Source organism: Lactuca sativa, chromosome 2 (genome assembly GCF_002870075.4).
Source record: "Lactuca sativa cultivar Salinas chromosome 2, Lsat_Salinas_v11, whole genome shotgun sequence".
Classification (NCBI taxonomy): Eukaryota; Viridiplantae; Streptophyta; class Magnoliopsida; order Asterales; family Asteraceae; genus Lactuca; species Lactuca sativa.
The window spans coordinates 223,864,260-223,881,731 of NC_056624.2; the positions used below are offsets into that span (position 1 = coordinate 223,864,260).

General features: G+C 33.6%; 1 protein-coding gene, 1 long non-coding RNA gene and 1 pseudogene across 2 annotated transcripts; 1 reads left to right on the plus strand and 2 right to left on the minus strand.

Moving 5' to 3' along the window:
- Window positions 1-4,060: 4,060 nt before the first annotated feature.
- Window positions 4,061-5,014, minus strand: LOC122196802 (uncharacterized). The gene is made up of 2 exons (XR_006188876.2): window positions 4,396-5,014; window positions 4,061-4,272 (listed from the first exon to the last, which is right to left on the minus strand). It is a non-coding gene; the product is annotated as an uncharacterized LOC122196802 (long non-coding RNA).
- A 6,413-nt stretch (window positions 5,015-11,427) lies between these two features.
- Window positions 11,428-13,731, plus strand: LOC111883766 (putative pentatricopeptide repeat-containing protein At1g12700, mitochondrial; annotated as a pseudogene).
- Window positions 13,732-15,308: 1,577 nt separating this feature from the next.
- LOC111883757 (transcription elongation factor TFIIS) lies at window positions 15,309-17,381 on the minus strand. Its single transcript, XM_023880079.3, has 2 exons — window positions 17,164-17,381; window positions 15,309-16,427 (listed from the first exon to the last, which is right to left on the minus strand). The coding sequence occupies exons 1-2, from the start codon at window positions 17,329-17,331 to the stop codon at window positions 15,516-15,518; spliced, it is 1,080 nt and encodes a 359-aa protein (XP_023735847.1). The 5' UTR covers window positions 17,332-17,381; the 3' UTR covers window positions 15,309-15,515.
- Window positions 17,382-17,472: the final 91 nt, after the last annotated feature.

The window sequence follows — 17,472 nt, forward strand, 5'->3', positions numbered from 1 at the left end:
ATAACAATCCAAAAGGGTCGGCATTGGTGCCTTCAACCCAACAAGTATAGTGAGGAACACTCACCTCTCAAGTAGTACAGAACCGATAAGGTCTGACTCTGAATCTTAACTCTCGACTCAAATACCTACAACCACCATCTGACCAGTTCCATCACCCAAAATACCCTTAAAAGTCAAACTTTGTCAACCATGGTCAAAGTCAAAGTCAACGGTCAAGGTCAACAGTCCATGTTGACCCAATACGTCATGTGCACTAATAAACACGTCGTGTTTCTATAACAATTAGATGGTCAAGAAAACCCCAGTCAACACGTCGTGTTGGCTTGCAAACACGCCTTATTTGCCTGAGCTTAATACATTCAGTTGTTCCTACGATTCCAGGGACTCCAAGACTCAGATCTAAACTCAAATGTTATCAAAAAGGATAAAGTTTCCAACTTTATCCTTTGTTCTACTCCAAGAGTTCAAAAACCCATCCTCAAAGCTTGAAGATTCAAGGGCTTAACTCATAAGCACAAAATCCTTGAGATCTGAAATCCAGCCTTTCCAGAAGAGATTCTAGCATCAAAATCAACCCAAAGGTTGGTGCTTTATAGACATGCATGTCCAATGCATGACTTGAACCCAAAATGGGTCAAAAGGGGGAAATATGACCTAAACTCCATGCATGGCATCAAAACTTGGCTGATGACCAGATCCAACCCACTACAAGGTCATCTTGACCTGGAGATTCATAAAGTTGCAAACTTTATGAGATCCATCCATTGCAACATCCAATAATAAGGAGAAAAGGGACAAAACTCAAGATCTAGCTACATAGAGGAATAAAAATCAGATCTTGGACACTTACAAAGGTCCAGAAGAGTGCCAAACTAAAGTTGACTCTAATCAGAACTAGTTTAATACCTGTCCGGTGGACGGTTGACCGGTTTAATAAAAAATAATTATTATTTTACTAATATTTAACTTTGTTCAATATCATCATTATATAATTTGTTATAATGCACTGACAATACAATGATAAATCTACCAAATAAATAACATATGGATGAAAAATGCATTAAAAGACAATTAAATAAAAAGAATAGCAATCGATTAACACATAATTAAATAAAATTAAGTTAAAAATAGAAAAAGTAAAATCTATTATTTAATTACTTTAAAGTCAATTATGTATATCATCATTGGTAGGCTCGTCACACAAGCGTGGAAGCCAACGACGCTCCTTTGGTGTTATTAAGGATCCGATACACAATTTATCAGAAGAATCAGCTTCAATATCATCAAAAGACGCCTAATTGTAAAAATACCAACACAACAATAAGAATCATGAGAAGTAAACTTTTTGTAACAGAATAGCTAACAATAACAATTGAAGAAAAAATATTTCCATATCGTAAGAAAAATAGAAAATTTTAAAAATATGATGTAACTTACTTAAATCTCTTCACCATCTTGTAAAGTAGAGATATAGATAGGCGTGTTACAAATATGATCTTCAATATTATCATTACCAAGCTAATTGTAAATAACGATCACATTAATAAGAAACATACCAAAAAAACATAATCTAACTTTATATAAGTTATATAAATTAACACATCCATTCTCACTTTCGTCTTCTTTTGCTTCTGCATCACTGACATCATATATACATTTTTGAAGACCATCATTTTCTTTAGTATCACAAGCATCCTATGTATATTAAGACAAATCAAGTTTAATACATATAAACTATAGCTTTTACAAAACTTACCACAATATGAAATAATAATTACCATTGTTGAGATTGTTGATGGTATCAAATCAATACATGGTCCCCATAACGCTTGGTCTGAGAGCTCGCATTCATACTTACGGTTGATGAGGGTTATTAACATTTTTTCTGACAACTTAAACAAAAATAGCGACCATCACGCATAGTAACCTTCTTACGACATGTTCCACATTGGACAAATATCTAATCATTAAACATATCTATATCGACGATGGTTCCCTCGATAGTATATTGTGTTCCCTTTACATAGAAAAAAAACAAAGTTGTTCTATATCATAGTTATATCATTTGTTCCCATGCATTGTAGAATGAAAAATATACCCAAATAAATAGCATATGAATGAAAATAAAGCATAAAAAGACCATAAAATAAAAACCATAACAATCGAGTAACATACAATGAAATGAAATTAAGTTAAAAATGAAAAGTGAAATCTAATGATTAATTACTTTAAAGTCAAGTAGGAATATCATTATTGGTAGACTAATTACACAATCGTAGAAGTCGACGCTTCTTTGGTGTTATTGAGGATGTGATACACGATTCTGTTGAAAAATCAATTTCTATATTATGGATTTTAAACAAATATTCATATTCATCTTCGACTATATAATCACCTTCATCATTTTTTAGAAAAACTGTACTATTATCAATCGTGGGAGTAATCTTAAAGGCGTTAGCAACCGCATGATTTATATGTTTGTTTTTGAATTTGTTGTTCTTTTTATGATTCAAATCGAAAACGCCATTGTATGTAAATTTCATTATGAATTTGCTTTTCTTATTATGATTCAAGTAAAACTTTGACATGCGGGAGGGATGTGCAAACCTGATCAAGAAGGAAAACAAATATGCATATGTATTCATACATATTTAAACCCAATATATCACCTGATTTCTGTGGTTACTCAAAAAATTTGATAAAATGTAGTAAATATGACTAAAATTTGTTACAAACTTTTCAAAGAGAAGACCAAACTACCCACCCTCTAGACACCCTAAAATAAAAAAAAATAACATAATAGCAATATACTTACATTAATTTTGCAATAATAGCAAGGTACTTGCTAACTTTTACAAAAAAAATTCAAAAATAAGTAAATCCCACTGTTGTTTTTGTTTTTCTGTCATAGGGACCAATTATGTAATTATTTTTCCGCCACATGGACCAATTATGTAATCTTTTTCTACCATTAGACCAAATATGTAATCTTTTTCTACCATTAGACCAAATATGTAACCTTTTTATGCATAAGGACCAATTTTGTAATATATTTCCTGCACATGAACCATTTATGTAATGTTATCGTGATGATGTAAAATAAAATTAAAAACATCAAAATAGAAAGTTTAAGATTCAAATAAGAATAATCGTCATTAATGAATGAATAAGACATTGGAAAATATGTGCTTGTTTTTTAGCCTCTTACTTGATTTTGACGAACAATGAGCTTCATCTCTCAACTATAAATCTTATATCAGGAAAAAAATAGAAAGTTAGTAATTGTATAATGACATTATTATCTTTAAAAAAAACAATTATCTGATAATATCTTATCATCTTCATCAAAGTTATTATGTTTTTAAAAATGATACATATAAATATTACAAAAGATTAACAAATATGATATTCCTTAAATGTAATATTATTAAGAATTATGTGATGTTATTCCCTATAAAAGTGGGCCTTGGTTTCAATACCATATTGGCTTCTGCTAACATTCTACAACTATGTAACCAACAGAATACAAATACAAACACATAAAAGAAGCTCAAGTAATTGTTTGATTTAATTAATGATTTCTCTCTTTGTTTAATATACCACATCATGTGATTTTTTTTTTGTGAATTCTTAATATTGCCGATTTACAAGAGCACAAAGTCCATAGATAATTCCTAGAATTCTTATATGTATTTTTTTTCAGATTTCAGAAAAAGATTCCAATTTTTGCTACAAACTAGTAAAAATATGCAAAAGTCAATTTTAGGTGTGACACAAATTCTGAGATTTTCTTTTTGTGTGTGTTTGTAGGCAACTTAGAAATAATTCTCTTAATCATCTAAAAAGTATCACTGTGAAATGCTTTTTATTCTTGTTGATTTCATATAATACCCCTTTTTAGAAAGGAAAATATGATATTAAGTGACAATAGGTTTATTATCCCGAAATTCTTGAAAACATTCAAGACTGGTCTCAGACGTATAGAGGGCCCTTCAAAGTTATAGTTGCAAAACTCCAGTCAAAAAAGTACATATTTTGGACGTATAGAGGGTCATTCAAAGAAACTAAAGAAGAAAGTGTGTTTCCTTTGACAATATAATACATTATTACAAAATTGAAACCAAAGAAAATACTTGGATCATCATTCGAAACATTTATATACATAGGCAAATTACAGAGGGAAATTGCCGCTGATCAACCATAGCCACAATTCCGCTTGGAAACCCTCTCATGCTTTGATACGAATTCGGCCTAAAAGACCTAAGCCCTAATCTGAAAAAAAAAATTTGATGATTTCCTTTTATGAATCTTCACTCGATTTCAAATGGATCGTAAAGAGGCTATTGTGAAAGATGAAGCAATAGAAAAAATTAATGAACCGATTAACAAAATTACCATGGAATAGCGAATTCAAAGTAGCGACCTCTTATATAGGCAGAGCAGTTACCACAACTACATGATGTTTAGGGATTATGGAGAAGTGGGGATTAAAGACGTAATGGGAGGAGGTTGAAGTCATAACCGAATCACTCTTTGAAGGAGACTGATTAACCGATTGAATGCTTGTTGAAGGAGACAACCAGCGATAGTTGAGATCGTGGGGTGACGACGAACTGCCATGGATCGCCAATAAAACGGAAGGTGAGCAGTTGAAGAAGAAGGGGGTTAGCCAAACGTGGGGAAGAAGAAGCGGAGGAAGCAAAGAAACTGTAAAAAAACTGTAAATATGGATTTTATGCGGCTTTATCAAAAGTTGAAGAGATCCAAGGGCTCAAAATGAGGGAGCGGTTATTTGTGACTCTTGCTTAGTAATAATAATAATTGAACAAAAATATAAGCTAGACAAAATGTTAAGTTCGTTGGGTTTTCTTAAACAGATAAAACATAATTAAGATTTTTTGAACAGTTTAAAATCTTCGTTGGACTTATAAGTTATTAAGAAATGCTAGACCATAATACTTGGTCACACAGCGTTCTACCCTCTCGATGTTCCTATTGGTCTATTGACATTTATCCAAACTATTAATTTATTCCATACAAAAAAAACCGTATAATTTAATTTTATGAACAACCTAAAACCACGTCCAAGTCAAAACAAATGTCGCTTTCTTTTTTCATTAAAAATGGTCATTGGGTATTAATTGGTCCTACAAACAAACTTATCTTTGACTGGATGGTTTTTTTGTTCCTGGAATTTGGACTAGTTGATGATTTAATCACCATCACAAATTCACAATCGTTACATTGTTGTTTGAAATTATTATAACTCACAAAATTTCTAGAACCAATAAAATTTTGATTATATCGTTATATTTTAAGTGATATTTTCACATAAATTGATGCATCCATTTAAAATATATGTTTTACTAATATGATAGCTGTAAAGTTAGTGTACTTCATTTGAATGGATCAAATTATTAAATAGAAAAATATCAAATTATCTTAACGTCATATAATTAAAATTTCAAGTTCGATAAATGATACATGCTTGTATTATTATTATTATTATTATTATTATTATTATTATTATTATTATTATTATTATCTTTTTGTTTGATGATATACTAAACAATATACCTTTCAATCAACATCTATCCTTCTTTAAGTTTGGTAACCTCGATTTATATATATATATATATATATATATATATATATATATATATATATATATATATATATATATATATATATATATATATATAAAATTAAGTATATAATTTTTTTAAAGTGTATCATATTTTGTTCCTTGGGTGCAATTAATTTTTTCAAACTTAATTAAATAGTTTTTTTTTTACATTTATTTGTTCCATGTTTAATAAATAAATATATTTTGTTGATGATTTTAGTGTTATCAATATATTTTGGTGTAATTATTATTAATATTAAAATAGACTGGGTTCTATTTACTCACCGAGACTGGAGGTGCGGGATGCACACTTGGAGTGATAAACACCTTGGGTACGAGGTTCCAAGGGGCAGCGTCCCTTGCGGGGGTCCAATGGGCAGAGCCCCTAACGGTGGTTTCGCTTCTATTATGTCTTATAACCACCCATCTAACGAACAATTTTCGCGCCAAAAATAGATGTAACCACCATTTAACCTCTTTTCCTTCCTGTATAAGAACAGATAAAATGTTCCAGAAAAGGGGTTGGATTTTCTCATACACGAATTTGATCATCAGATTCTCTCTATATCTTAAGAACACAAAATAACAAGGTTCTTTTTGTGTTTCAGATTTAGAAGTGATATGACTTCTAAATTGTCAATCTTGGATTATCTCAAATCTGATTTCATGATACACAGGCTAAGGGCAAAATCATGAATTTTGAAAAGTGATTGAAATCACGATACAAGTATTACCTATATATATATATATATATATATATATATATATATAGAGAGAGAGAGAGAGAGAGATGTAAGTTCAATTGAGAAAAAAATAAAAGGTTGAGAATAGGGGAATCATTCTCAACCAATTATTTTTATATATGTAAAACACATTTAGATTAAGTCATTAAGGATATGTTGTTCTTCATCAACACCATCTGTTATTCATTCATCTGGATCGTTCATCCGTTCTTCATCAACATCATATGTTCTTCATCAACATCATTTGTTCTTCATCAAAAAAACATCAACGTCACATGTTCTTCATAAAAAACATCAACACTTTATAAAAACATCAATTCTTCATCAAAAATCTTTGTTTATTCATCAAAATGTTGTGATTCATCATCAAAAACATTTATTAATACTATTAAGTATAAGTCGTGATTCAATCTTGTCCAGTTTCGTTGATGTAAAGCAAAATCGTTAAACATAATCGATATTTATTGATGTCACATCATTTAGCGATCACCTGTCATCGAAACTTCATCAATCGAAACTTCACCAATATCAAACAACAGATAGCAATCGAAAGTGCATCAACATAACCATATATTTGAAGAATTTTTTAAAAATCGCTTTTCAGGCTTGAAAAACTTTGTTTTTCATACATTTTTTCCCAATTTTTGATCTAAACCTACTGTTTATTGATCGATTTTGATAGGATTTGATTTGTGTTGTAATTATTGGCTTCAATTGTTAATTTTTTTTACCATAATTATGTAAGTTAGTTTATTTGCACGTCAACTCTTCGATGAAATGCATAACTTAAATATATCACGTAATATTCACAAGTGAATATGTCTTTACACGAGAATCAATGTATGTCTTTTAAAAACACAGAGCAACTATGTAATTCATACGTGAATAACATATAAAAATTATATTTACATGCGAATACATGTAATATTCATAAATGATAACGTATTTTTCGGAAAATAAAAATACGTCGTTTTGAGGTCCTAAGCAAGTTTGTAATTCATATGTGAATAACATATAAGAATTATTTCCACATGTGAACATATGTAATATTCACAAATGAATATATGTAATAATCAAATGTGAATACATATGTATTATTCACAAATGAATAAAACTGTCAATAAAACTAAGAACCATAAAATATATAAAATTAAAGATAAAAAAGTATTTGATAAGAATATATATGAGTAGAATTTACTCCAGAACCTTTGAGCCTCATATTTGGTCCTTTTTAGGTCATTAAGTCATAAAAATCGAATCTTGATGAGTATAGTCCTTACATGCATGAGTTGATGGTATTTTGATGAAGTTTGAGACTTAGGGCTTTGGTTTGGACCCCATTAAGCCATGCAAAGTCATAAAGTTAGGAACTTTATGACTTAAGACATCCCTTAGAGGTTAGATCTGTGTTTTGGACGTTTTAGTCTTAAGCATTAAGTCCTAAAAGTGGGAATTGGTCACCTAGGGAGTATGTTAGGCATACGTATGCATACGCTCAATGTAATGCATGGATTTCCCCGATTCCTCGTTGTGATGGGTTGTACGTTTGCTTCATCAAGCAGTACGTGGGGCGTACTTGTGAGATACCCTTATTGGGCCTTTTGGGTCTTAGGTCTTTTGGGTCAGATATGGGAAGGGTAAAATGGTCTTTTACCTATTGGAATGATAGAGTATGAATTGGACCTTGGATTATGGAAAATTACCTTAATTATTGATTTGATTAGGGATAATTTGGATGTGTTCAGTGTGAGGAGCCCGGTAGCAGCAACGCATACGATTTGGTTATCTCTAGATTGAGGTGAGTCTCCTCACTGTATCCGTGGGTCAAAAGCACCAATATCGGCCCACTATGATATGATATGCGCTTGTTGTCTTCGTGACTCTCGTTGTAAGCATGTATGCATGTTTGTTATATGTATGTGGTGTGAAATAGGCCTGAGGGTGAAATAGACCCATACGGTTGAAAAATATCGATGAGTTGAAATACACTCGGTGGTGAAATAGACCCGTACGGTTGAAAAATACCAATTGAGTTGAAATAGACTCAGGGGTGAAATAGACCCGGTACAGCTTTCATATGACATATATGTATGATATGTGGTATTTTGGGGAACACACTAAGTTATGTGCTTATAGTTTTATGGTTATGGTTTCAGGTACTTACAGTTCGAAAGGGAATGATCTGGCTTGATCGCAACGCATCCACCTATGTTTCCGCACTTTATGATTTTGGAATTGTACTCTGATAACTATTTTCACTTTGATATACTTTTGAATGGTTGATAAGAAAAAATGATTTTTATGGGTTTAATTAAAAATGAAATTTTTACCTTATGATTTTTGGGACGTTACAGCAGTCTCCCCTCCACCACCCCCAATGGCAACTCTAGCCTCCGACAAACTGACAATTTTTAAGTAGGGAAGCATATATTTTGTGCTCTAGACTTGCGAAAGGTAGTTTGTTACGATGCTTTTAAAAAAATTAAAAAAATAAAAAATAAAATAGTCAATCTCAAACAACCTACACACTCTTTCTCTTCTCTTATCTTGTTAAGCTGTCGGTGACCCATCATCGGTGCACACCCTTACCACCCACTATGGGGCGATGTTCAGCTCATGTTAAGAGCTTGGCGAGTGGGCTTGGTGCACCCACTCCGTGTAGTCTTACATGTAGTGGTGTTGATTATGACGGCATGTGCGGAATATGAAAAATCTAGTGAATCATCATGTAAAATCAAGAACACAATGAGTAAATAAATCTTTGTAAGCTCTTATTAGATCTAGAAAGATTATACAAATGGGTTTGTATACAATTTCTCTCTCTAGTCTAACACTCCAAAATGAACCAAATATGTGAAAGAATTGAGACCCAAATGCGAAATCAATTTTTATACACTCAAATGCGAAGTGAAGTTAGAAACTCAGATGCGAACACAAATTGATTTCACCCATATGCGAACTCAATGAAGATCTAGATGCGAACTCCACTGATTTCAAATGCGATCCCAAAAAAAATTCATATGTGAACCCATATGCGAACTCAATGTTGATTCACCCATATGCGAATTCATTTGAGATCATTAACCACAAATCAATATTCAATCAACTATCAAACCATGACCATCTGTAAACTGAGTTCGACCACTTGGCTAGTTGACAACCAAAATCAAAACTCCAAACATCGATTTCGCAATCGGTTCTTCAACTCAAGCTTTCAAAAACTCCCAAATCGATTTCCAATAAATCAAACTCAAAATCGAATTCGCAGTCTATACCAATCGACACAAGCTGAAATCGACCCTTCTTATATTGACTCCAAAATCGAGTTTTCTAAATCAGTTCTTCAATCTCGATCATTCCAACTTGTCATCCAAAAGCGAATCCCAAAATCAAACAAATCTCAAACAATCGAAACCATCGATTCATTGCAAATCATCGACTATCCAGACCATCAATTCAGATTTCTCCTTCAAGCCTTTACTTCGCATAATCGATTCCTAATCGATCCTCAATAGTGAACCAAATCATCTTGTTCTTTCGAAAATCTAGTAGCCCCAATCAAACTTGATGCTTCGAACATTTCACAACAAAACAATCGTTACTTCAACTGTATTCAATTCGACTTTGTGACATCAACACATCAAGGAATCGACTTCAATCCAAATGTCTAACATCAAGCAATTCATCACCAAAATCTTCAAACATTGACTCCAAATTCGTCATCAAGCCATTGACCTTGTCGATTCATCCCGATTGGTGTTCAACTATTCGATCCTTGACTCAATGCCTTCATACCAAACTTCTTCAAGAACACTGATATTGACTTTACAAAGTCAACTCAAATAGAATTTGAAATTCATCAGCCTTCGATTTTAATCTACTCTCCAGATAAGTATGAACTCTAAATCACCAGTCGATCCACTTAATCGAAGTGATATTCAATTCTCAGTGAAAGAAAAATGAAACCTCAGGAACTCGATCTAGCCAAGAACTGTACAACACTTTTATGCGTATTGTACATAACAAAGAATATCAAAATTGGGCTTGAAATTCCATCGGATGAACAGTAAAATAAATAAGTGTTTGGGCTCAATATGTTTGAATGAACAGTAATGAATCGAGATTTTTTTTTGGCTCAAAGTTATGAATCATATATCGATCATTGATTGGGCTTCAACAAATCATGAACATTAATATTGAGACTTTGGATCACGGAAGATGACCAGTAAATTTTATTTTGTTTTTTGTTTGAATTTGATCTTAACAAGAATAATTGGATCAACAATGAGGTTGAAACGGATTAGATCCAATGAGGCAAATCGATCAAAAATGAAAAACGTAAATCACAAATCGAAATCATGGATGTTTTGGAATCCATTTGAGAATTTGAGATACCTTTTTGACGAATCGAGATCCATTTTCAACGAACGAATCAAATTTGGAAGATCTTGGTTCTTTTGTCGAAATGAGAAAATCTCCAAATCGAACATTGTACCACTCACCATGCGAGATGTACAACTCGTTCTTCGTGTTCTCCGTGTTCTTCAATGATCCAAGAACATCTTCAAAAGAACCACCAACACATTTGGGTTTTGACTTCAAATTCAATGCAACCTTTGGAGATTGTTGCTTTGGAACCCAAATTTGCTTCACGGATTTTGGCTTCACAACATATGACGATTTTTGTGAGTAAACTTGCTTATTCTTCCGATTCATCTTCTTCTTCTTTTTCTTTCTCATCTTTTTGCATCTTGAAGACTTGATCTCATGAACAAACCCACTTTCCACAGCTTGAACTTTGTGAGTTTGAATCAAATCTTTTGGAGTTTGATACTTGTGATTTTCTTGGATCATCGGCTTCCGATAAGGAATCATTCCTTCAAACGAATCACAAGAACACAAAATATCATCGGTTTGAACTCTAATCATTCAATCACAATTGTTTTCATATTCTCGATAACAATTCCCTTCATTACAGAAATAGAATAAAAATGTGGATTTATTTTAATGGAAAAAAGCATTATTATTTCTTTTCACAAAAAGTATCAAACTCTTTTCTTATCATTTTCCGATAAAACACATGTAGTAAACTAGTAAAAGCATTTTAAAATTTATTTAAAGAAGTTTGATACACACTTTGCTGCTGAACAATTTATTTGTATTTGTTTCCTAAACCATAAGGACTCGGTGATGTCAAAATGATCTACACAAACAAATGGGTTCTTCGTTATCTTACTAAAGGTGACGGCTTTTTTCTATCCTCTTCTTCCTCATACCTCTCGATTCTTCCTCATCGTTCTCCGCATGATGGCGATACTGGATCAAGATACCTTTCGCATCAAAAGATTTTGTTTCTAAGAAATAATTCCACAGTTGCCCAAATCACTAAGCTCAACGACGCCCTCCATCTGTTTGATCAAATGCTTCACAGGCAACCTCGACCATCAATCTTCGAATTTACCAAGCTGATCACTGTTATTGCCAAGATGGAGCATTACTCAACTGCGCTTTCTCTTTTCAAGCAAATAAATTTAATGGGTATTCCGAGTGATCTATTTGCAATCAACATCTCTATCAACTGCCATTGCCACCTTAACCAAGTGAAGTATGGTTTTGCTTTACTAGCCACCATCGTAAAGCAAGGGCATCCACCCAATGTGACCACGTACAGCACTCTCATAAACGGGTTAGTTTTAACTGATCATGTTTTTGAAGCTGTTGAATTATTCAAGAAACTGCTCAGAGAGAAGCTTTGTGAACCTAATCAAGTTATGTATGGAACTGTTATCAACGGGCTTTGTAAAGTAGGCCACTGTAGCAGGGCTCTTGACTTGCTCAGGTTCATGGAAGCAAGCTCATGTAAACCCTACGTGGCACAATACAACACAATCATCGATAGCCTCTGCAAAGACAACATGATTGATGATGCACTCCAACTGCTTGCCAAAATGACTGAAAAAGGCATCCTCCCAAATATTTACACCTACACCTCCTTGATTCATAGTCTATGCAACTTTGGACGTGAGAACGAGGCTGCAAGAATGTTGAGAGATATGGAGGAACAAGGAATCTTTCCTGGGGTGCATATATTTACAATCTTGGTAAATACCTTTTGCAAGAACGGATCTATAAAAGATGCTGAAAATGTCGTGCAATCCATGGTTCAAAGAGGCGTGGATCCGAATGTAGTCACTTATAGTGCACTAATTGATGGATATTGTTTACGTGGTGAAGTAGAGGAAGCTCATAAAGTTCTTGATCGAATGGTGGAAAGAGATCTTGTACCTAATATTGTCACTTATGGAAGCTTGATAAACGGGTATTGCAAAAAGAAACAAATCAATGAGGCCATGAAACTTTTTCAAGAAATCCAAAACAAGGGTTTGATTCCTAATGTTGTTACTTACAATAGTATTCTACAAGGTTTGTTTCATACGGGTAATTGTAAAATGGGTAGGGAATTCTTTAATGAGATGCAAATGAAGGGCAAGACTCCTGATTTATGCACTTACAGAATCTTGTTCCATGGAATGTGCAAAAACTTTGAGTGTTCTGATGCATTGGATCTTTTTCGTTCTATGGGAAGATCAAGGTGTGAATTGATGAAAGATGTTGCTTTGTATAATATTTTGATTGATGGTTGTAGTAAATGTGGGAAATTGGATTTGGCGATGGATTTGTTTGATGAAATTTCTTTGAAAGGATTGAAGCCAAATGTTTGGAGTTATACGATCATGATACGTGTACATTGCCAAAAAGGGTTATTTGTTGAAGCGAAAGAAATGCTTATGAAAATGGAAGAGAATGGTTGTTTGCCAAATAGTGTAACGTATAATGTTATAGTTCAAGAGTTTTTGAAGCAAAATGAATGTAGAGAAACTGAGGTTCTTTTGGAGGAAATGGTTAACAAAGGTTTCTCCCCTGATGCTACTACTTTTTCCATGTTACTAAGCTTAATCCCGAAGGTGGGCCAAGGCTTGCTTCTATTCTGAAGCTCAAAGGCATTAAAAGGAGAGATGATAGAATGGCATTCTCTTGAACTTGATTTGCTAAATCACTAAATTTCAACTTAGTTTAGGGTTCTTGTTGTAATGTTTAATAGTTAGCATGTGCAAAGATTGTGTTATATGCTTTAGAATGATTTGGGTATGTGTCGTTACTCTGTTTTAATTACAGATTTATGTCAAAGACATGTTAGGATATTGATAGAGTTAACTATCTAGGGACGTTCAGTAGTTTACATATTATTCTAAATCTTAGAAGTAGGAATAGCTAGTGGTATTGGTTTTGTAAATAACGATAGAGACATATAATATGGTTCAAGCATTCCGAATCCATGAGTGTGTTGATGGTAATTGACCCTTCTATCTAACTCAATACGTCATGTACTCTAAATTCAGAGGTTATTGATTTTAAGGTGGCATATTATTATATTTAATCAATAAACGTCTTAAAGGTTGCTGGAGCTTATTGTCAATACAAATAATCATTGATGATTACATGTTACCACCTAAGTTTATAAAATAAAGATAAAGTAAAAATATCGATTATATATTATTCAAAGTTTCAATTATCGTTTAAGAAATTAAATTTAAAATCTTGTTTTTGAATTTATGACAATGGAAAATTTTGGTGAAGGGTGAGGAAACGGAAACGGAAACGGAAACGATCATTGTGTAGGACGTTGACAAAACGAGAGAACGGTTTTTGTAATTATCGACGGAGTTTATATTCGTCGTTATGGAAGTTTACATGGAATTTACTTCCCCGTTTCTTCCTTGTAATGGCGGCCGGTTTATCTGTACCTGGCTTTATCTATCACCTAACCACCTAACTCCTCCTCAAAAACGTGTCTAAAATCCCACATTGCCACGTATCCATACAATCCACGTGGCACTTGAACTGAAAGCCTTACTGGCCTATTATATAAACCCTCCCTTCAATAGCTTCAAGCATTACTTAACTACTCAGATGGAGGCTTGTGTTTGTATCTCCAGCCTGCATGCACCTCAACCCCCACAGCTACAAATCTCAAACTTATTTTCTCAACCAGGAAAACACCACCGGAGGTTGAACCTCCGGCAAGGTTTCCGGCGACAGAAGGGGCGTTTGGAGAGTGGTGGAGGAGATTGGAAGATGAGGCCAGCGAGCAAACGAAAGGAGGAGATGAGTGACGACAAATGGGATAGGGCTGTGGAGGAAAGCAAAGAAGATGACGATGTAAATGAAGAGGTTGAGTTAATGGAGATGGAAGCGATCATGGGGGAAGATGATGGAAAAGAACCAATGGATTATAAAAGAAGAGCAGGAATTTTCTACAAGAGCTCACAAATGTTTCAAGCAATCAAGGATAAACAACATCATCATTGTGCCTAAAAATGTAATGCATGGATCACCAAACTTTTATATATATATATATATATATATATATATATATATATATATATATATATATATATATATATATATATATATATATATATATATATATATATATATATCATTACATAATTGTATTTGTATGTCACTTCCTATCTGGAAACAGTGTTTTAAAACTTGAAATAAAATCTAGCGCATACCATGGCTCCGATTACTTAATAAAGAAATAGTATTGAATTTTTTATTTAGTAATGTTTTTTTTTTTTGATAGATGCAAGTCATGCAACCCTTCCACCGAGTAACTTCATCTATACACATCCACGTACACAGCATCATTATTAACCCCATGTTCTTTATCGAACCTCAAGGACTTTTATCGAACACCTTGCGTGCGTAATTGACAACTCCACTTAAGGCCCTACACTTCTTTGTAAGTCACAAAAAGAACTTACACATATGAAACAGTAAAAAAAAACATGTATAAACACAACAAACTGAAGAAGAGTTCGACTTAAAACAACATATTACAAGAACAGAAAACAGTAAGGGAAACCAAGAAAGAAAATAAAGTTTGTTTATGGAGGGAGGTACAAGGATACAAAGTACAAACTAAATGTCTGTATGGTAAAAACTAACACAACGGCCTCATATAACATAAAAGGCACGGTCGAACACCTACTACATCTTACAATAATCAAGAAAAAAAAAATCTTTCTAAAAAGAAAAAACTGAAACATTAAATCTTACCTGACAAATGGCTGATTCCATTAACAGAACTTCCAGTGATTATCGCAGTTTACACAGGTGACAAAAGTGGTCATGGGTTCATCAGCACTCCGAGTCTGCAACTGGTAATAAGTGCACTTCCGTTTCCCACATCTCCCACATCTGAACTGATCCGTAGTGGCTTTTGGTGGGGCCCCACGTTCACACTCCATTAAAGCTTTCTCTTTTATTTTCACATTCTCCATTTGTCTTTCAGTGCTCGCCATCTCTTCAGGTGTCAATTCAAGAATCCTTTCTGGTTTCACATGCCCAAGCAACACTTTCCTTCTGAAATCAGGGTTTTTAGGATCTTTAATATTGAACATGATCGATCTGTATTTGAACTTTTGTGCCCCATTTGATCTCCCCCATTTTTCAAACATTGCAGACTCCACTGACACAGCGACTCTGTGAGGATCTGAAGCTTCCACTTCATCTCTTAATTCATCTTCAACTTCACCAGAAACTTTGCATAATGCCTCTGAAAGAAGCTCACGGATTTTGTCTCTTACAGGATCCTTGCAGTAAACAAGGGAAGTTAGTTTTGGTGGGGCCATGACATTATTTGGTTTTGGTCGTTTGTTTTCTTCTTTGGTGACACTGACAGTGTGTTCTTGCTTTTCAACCTTGAGAATGTTGACTTTTTTGTCTTGTGTGCTGCTATGAACATGTTTCTCAATCTTGATACTTTCAGTCTTTGAGACGTTCTCGATCTTGATGGAGTTTGATTTCTGGATTTTCTTGTTGGAAGCCTCTGCTCCATTTTCAGATTTTATGATGTCTGAACTTCCGTTCTTCTTGTTCTTTAATGTTTCTTCAACGATTATGTTTTTCCATATCTCAACCATTTCAGCAGCTAACGACTGAATCTTCTTTCTGGGGTGTTTTGTTAGTTGGCGAAGCCGCTTCCCCACCTGAAATTAAAATATATATATATATTTACAAAAAAAAAAAAGTCTTCAGATTTTGTAAATTGAATTTGTTTAAATGCAATTTGTTTCATTACTACTGCATATGTTGAAAGCTTGAGACTTTGAATGTGAACTTCCCATATCAGCATAGCAATTTAAGAATACAGAAAAAAGCTGTATACCAGCAAGAACTCAGAATTCACAACAGTGTGCTTCCCTAATCAACATAAGCAAAGGAAGGTAGCTAATTTTCAAATTAGGTTACTAGAATTAACAATAACACAGTCTTCTATCTTCTTCCATAAAAGATAAATTAAAAACCTCCAAAACCAGTTTTCTTACGGTGCTTAAGCTTCTGAAGTTTGGGCTTCAGAGTGAAACCTAATTAACACGCCATATACTTTCTCCTGACTTGATTTTTTTTACTCGGTGTCTCGAAAATTGTACTTCTTCTCTTTGTTGCAGTTGAATATCTGCCTTATCTTTTCGTTGAATTAGAAATCCATAGCTTCTCAAGTGTTTTATGTTTTGAAAGTGTCAACAATTTTAAGAATGCCAATGGTCGGAAGTATGAAAAAGGATTCGAAATGTCAAAAACCTAGGTTTTCAAAAGCGAAATCCTAATTCGCCCCAAAAATTAGAAAACAACCACACATATTCACATTCATGATATACAATCTCGATTAACAGCACAAAACCAAAACAAATTTACTGTACTTGATGAGAAAACATAATTTACCTGCGTGGAAACGAGAACTTGATAGTTAACAGGGAATTTTTTAAGGGCTTTCAAGGCGTCTATACAACGATCTTCCTCCGGAGAAGAATCTGCACCAGCGCCGTCAACAGCCGCAGCGTCTGCCGCTTTCTTGGCCGCCTCGAATAGCTCTTTCAGCTCCGCCTCCATCGTCAAGAGATCGCTTCAAAATCAAAACAACAGAAGAGAAAAAGAGAGCAACAGAACCGTCCGTTTAAGAGTTTTGATGAAGCGGAAAAGGATACGGAGGAAATCTTGACCGTTCTTCTGCTCCTGGGAAAATTTAATCGT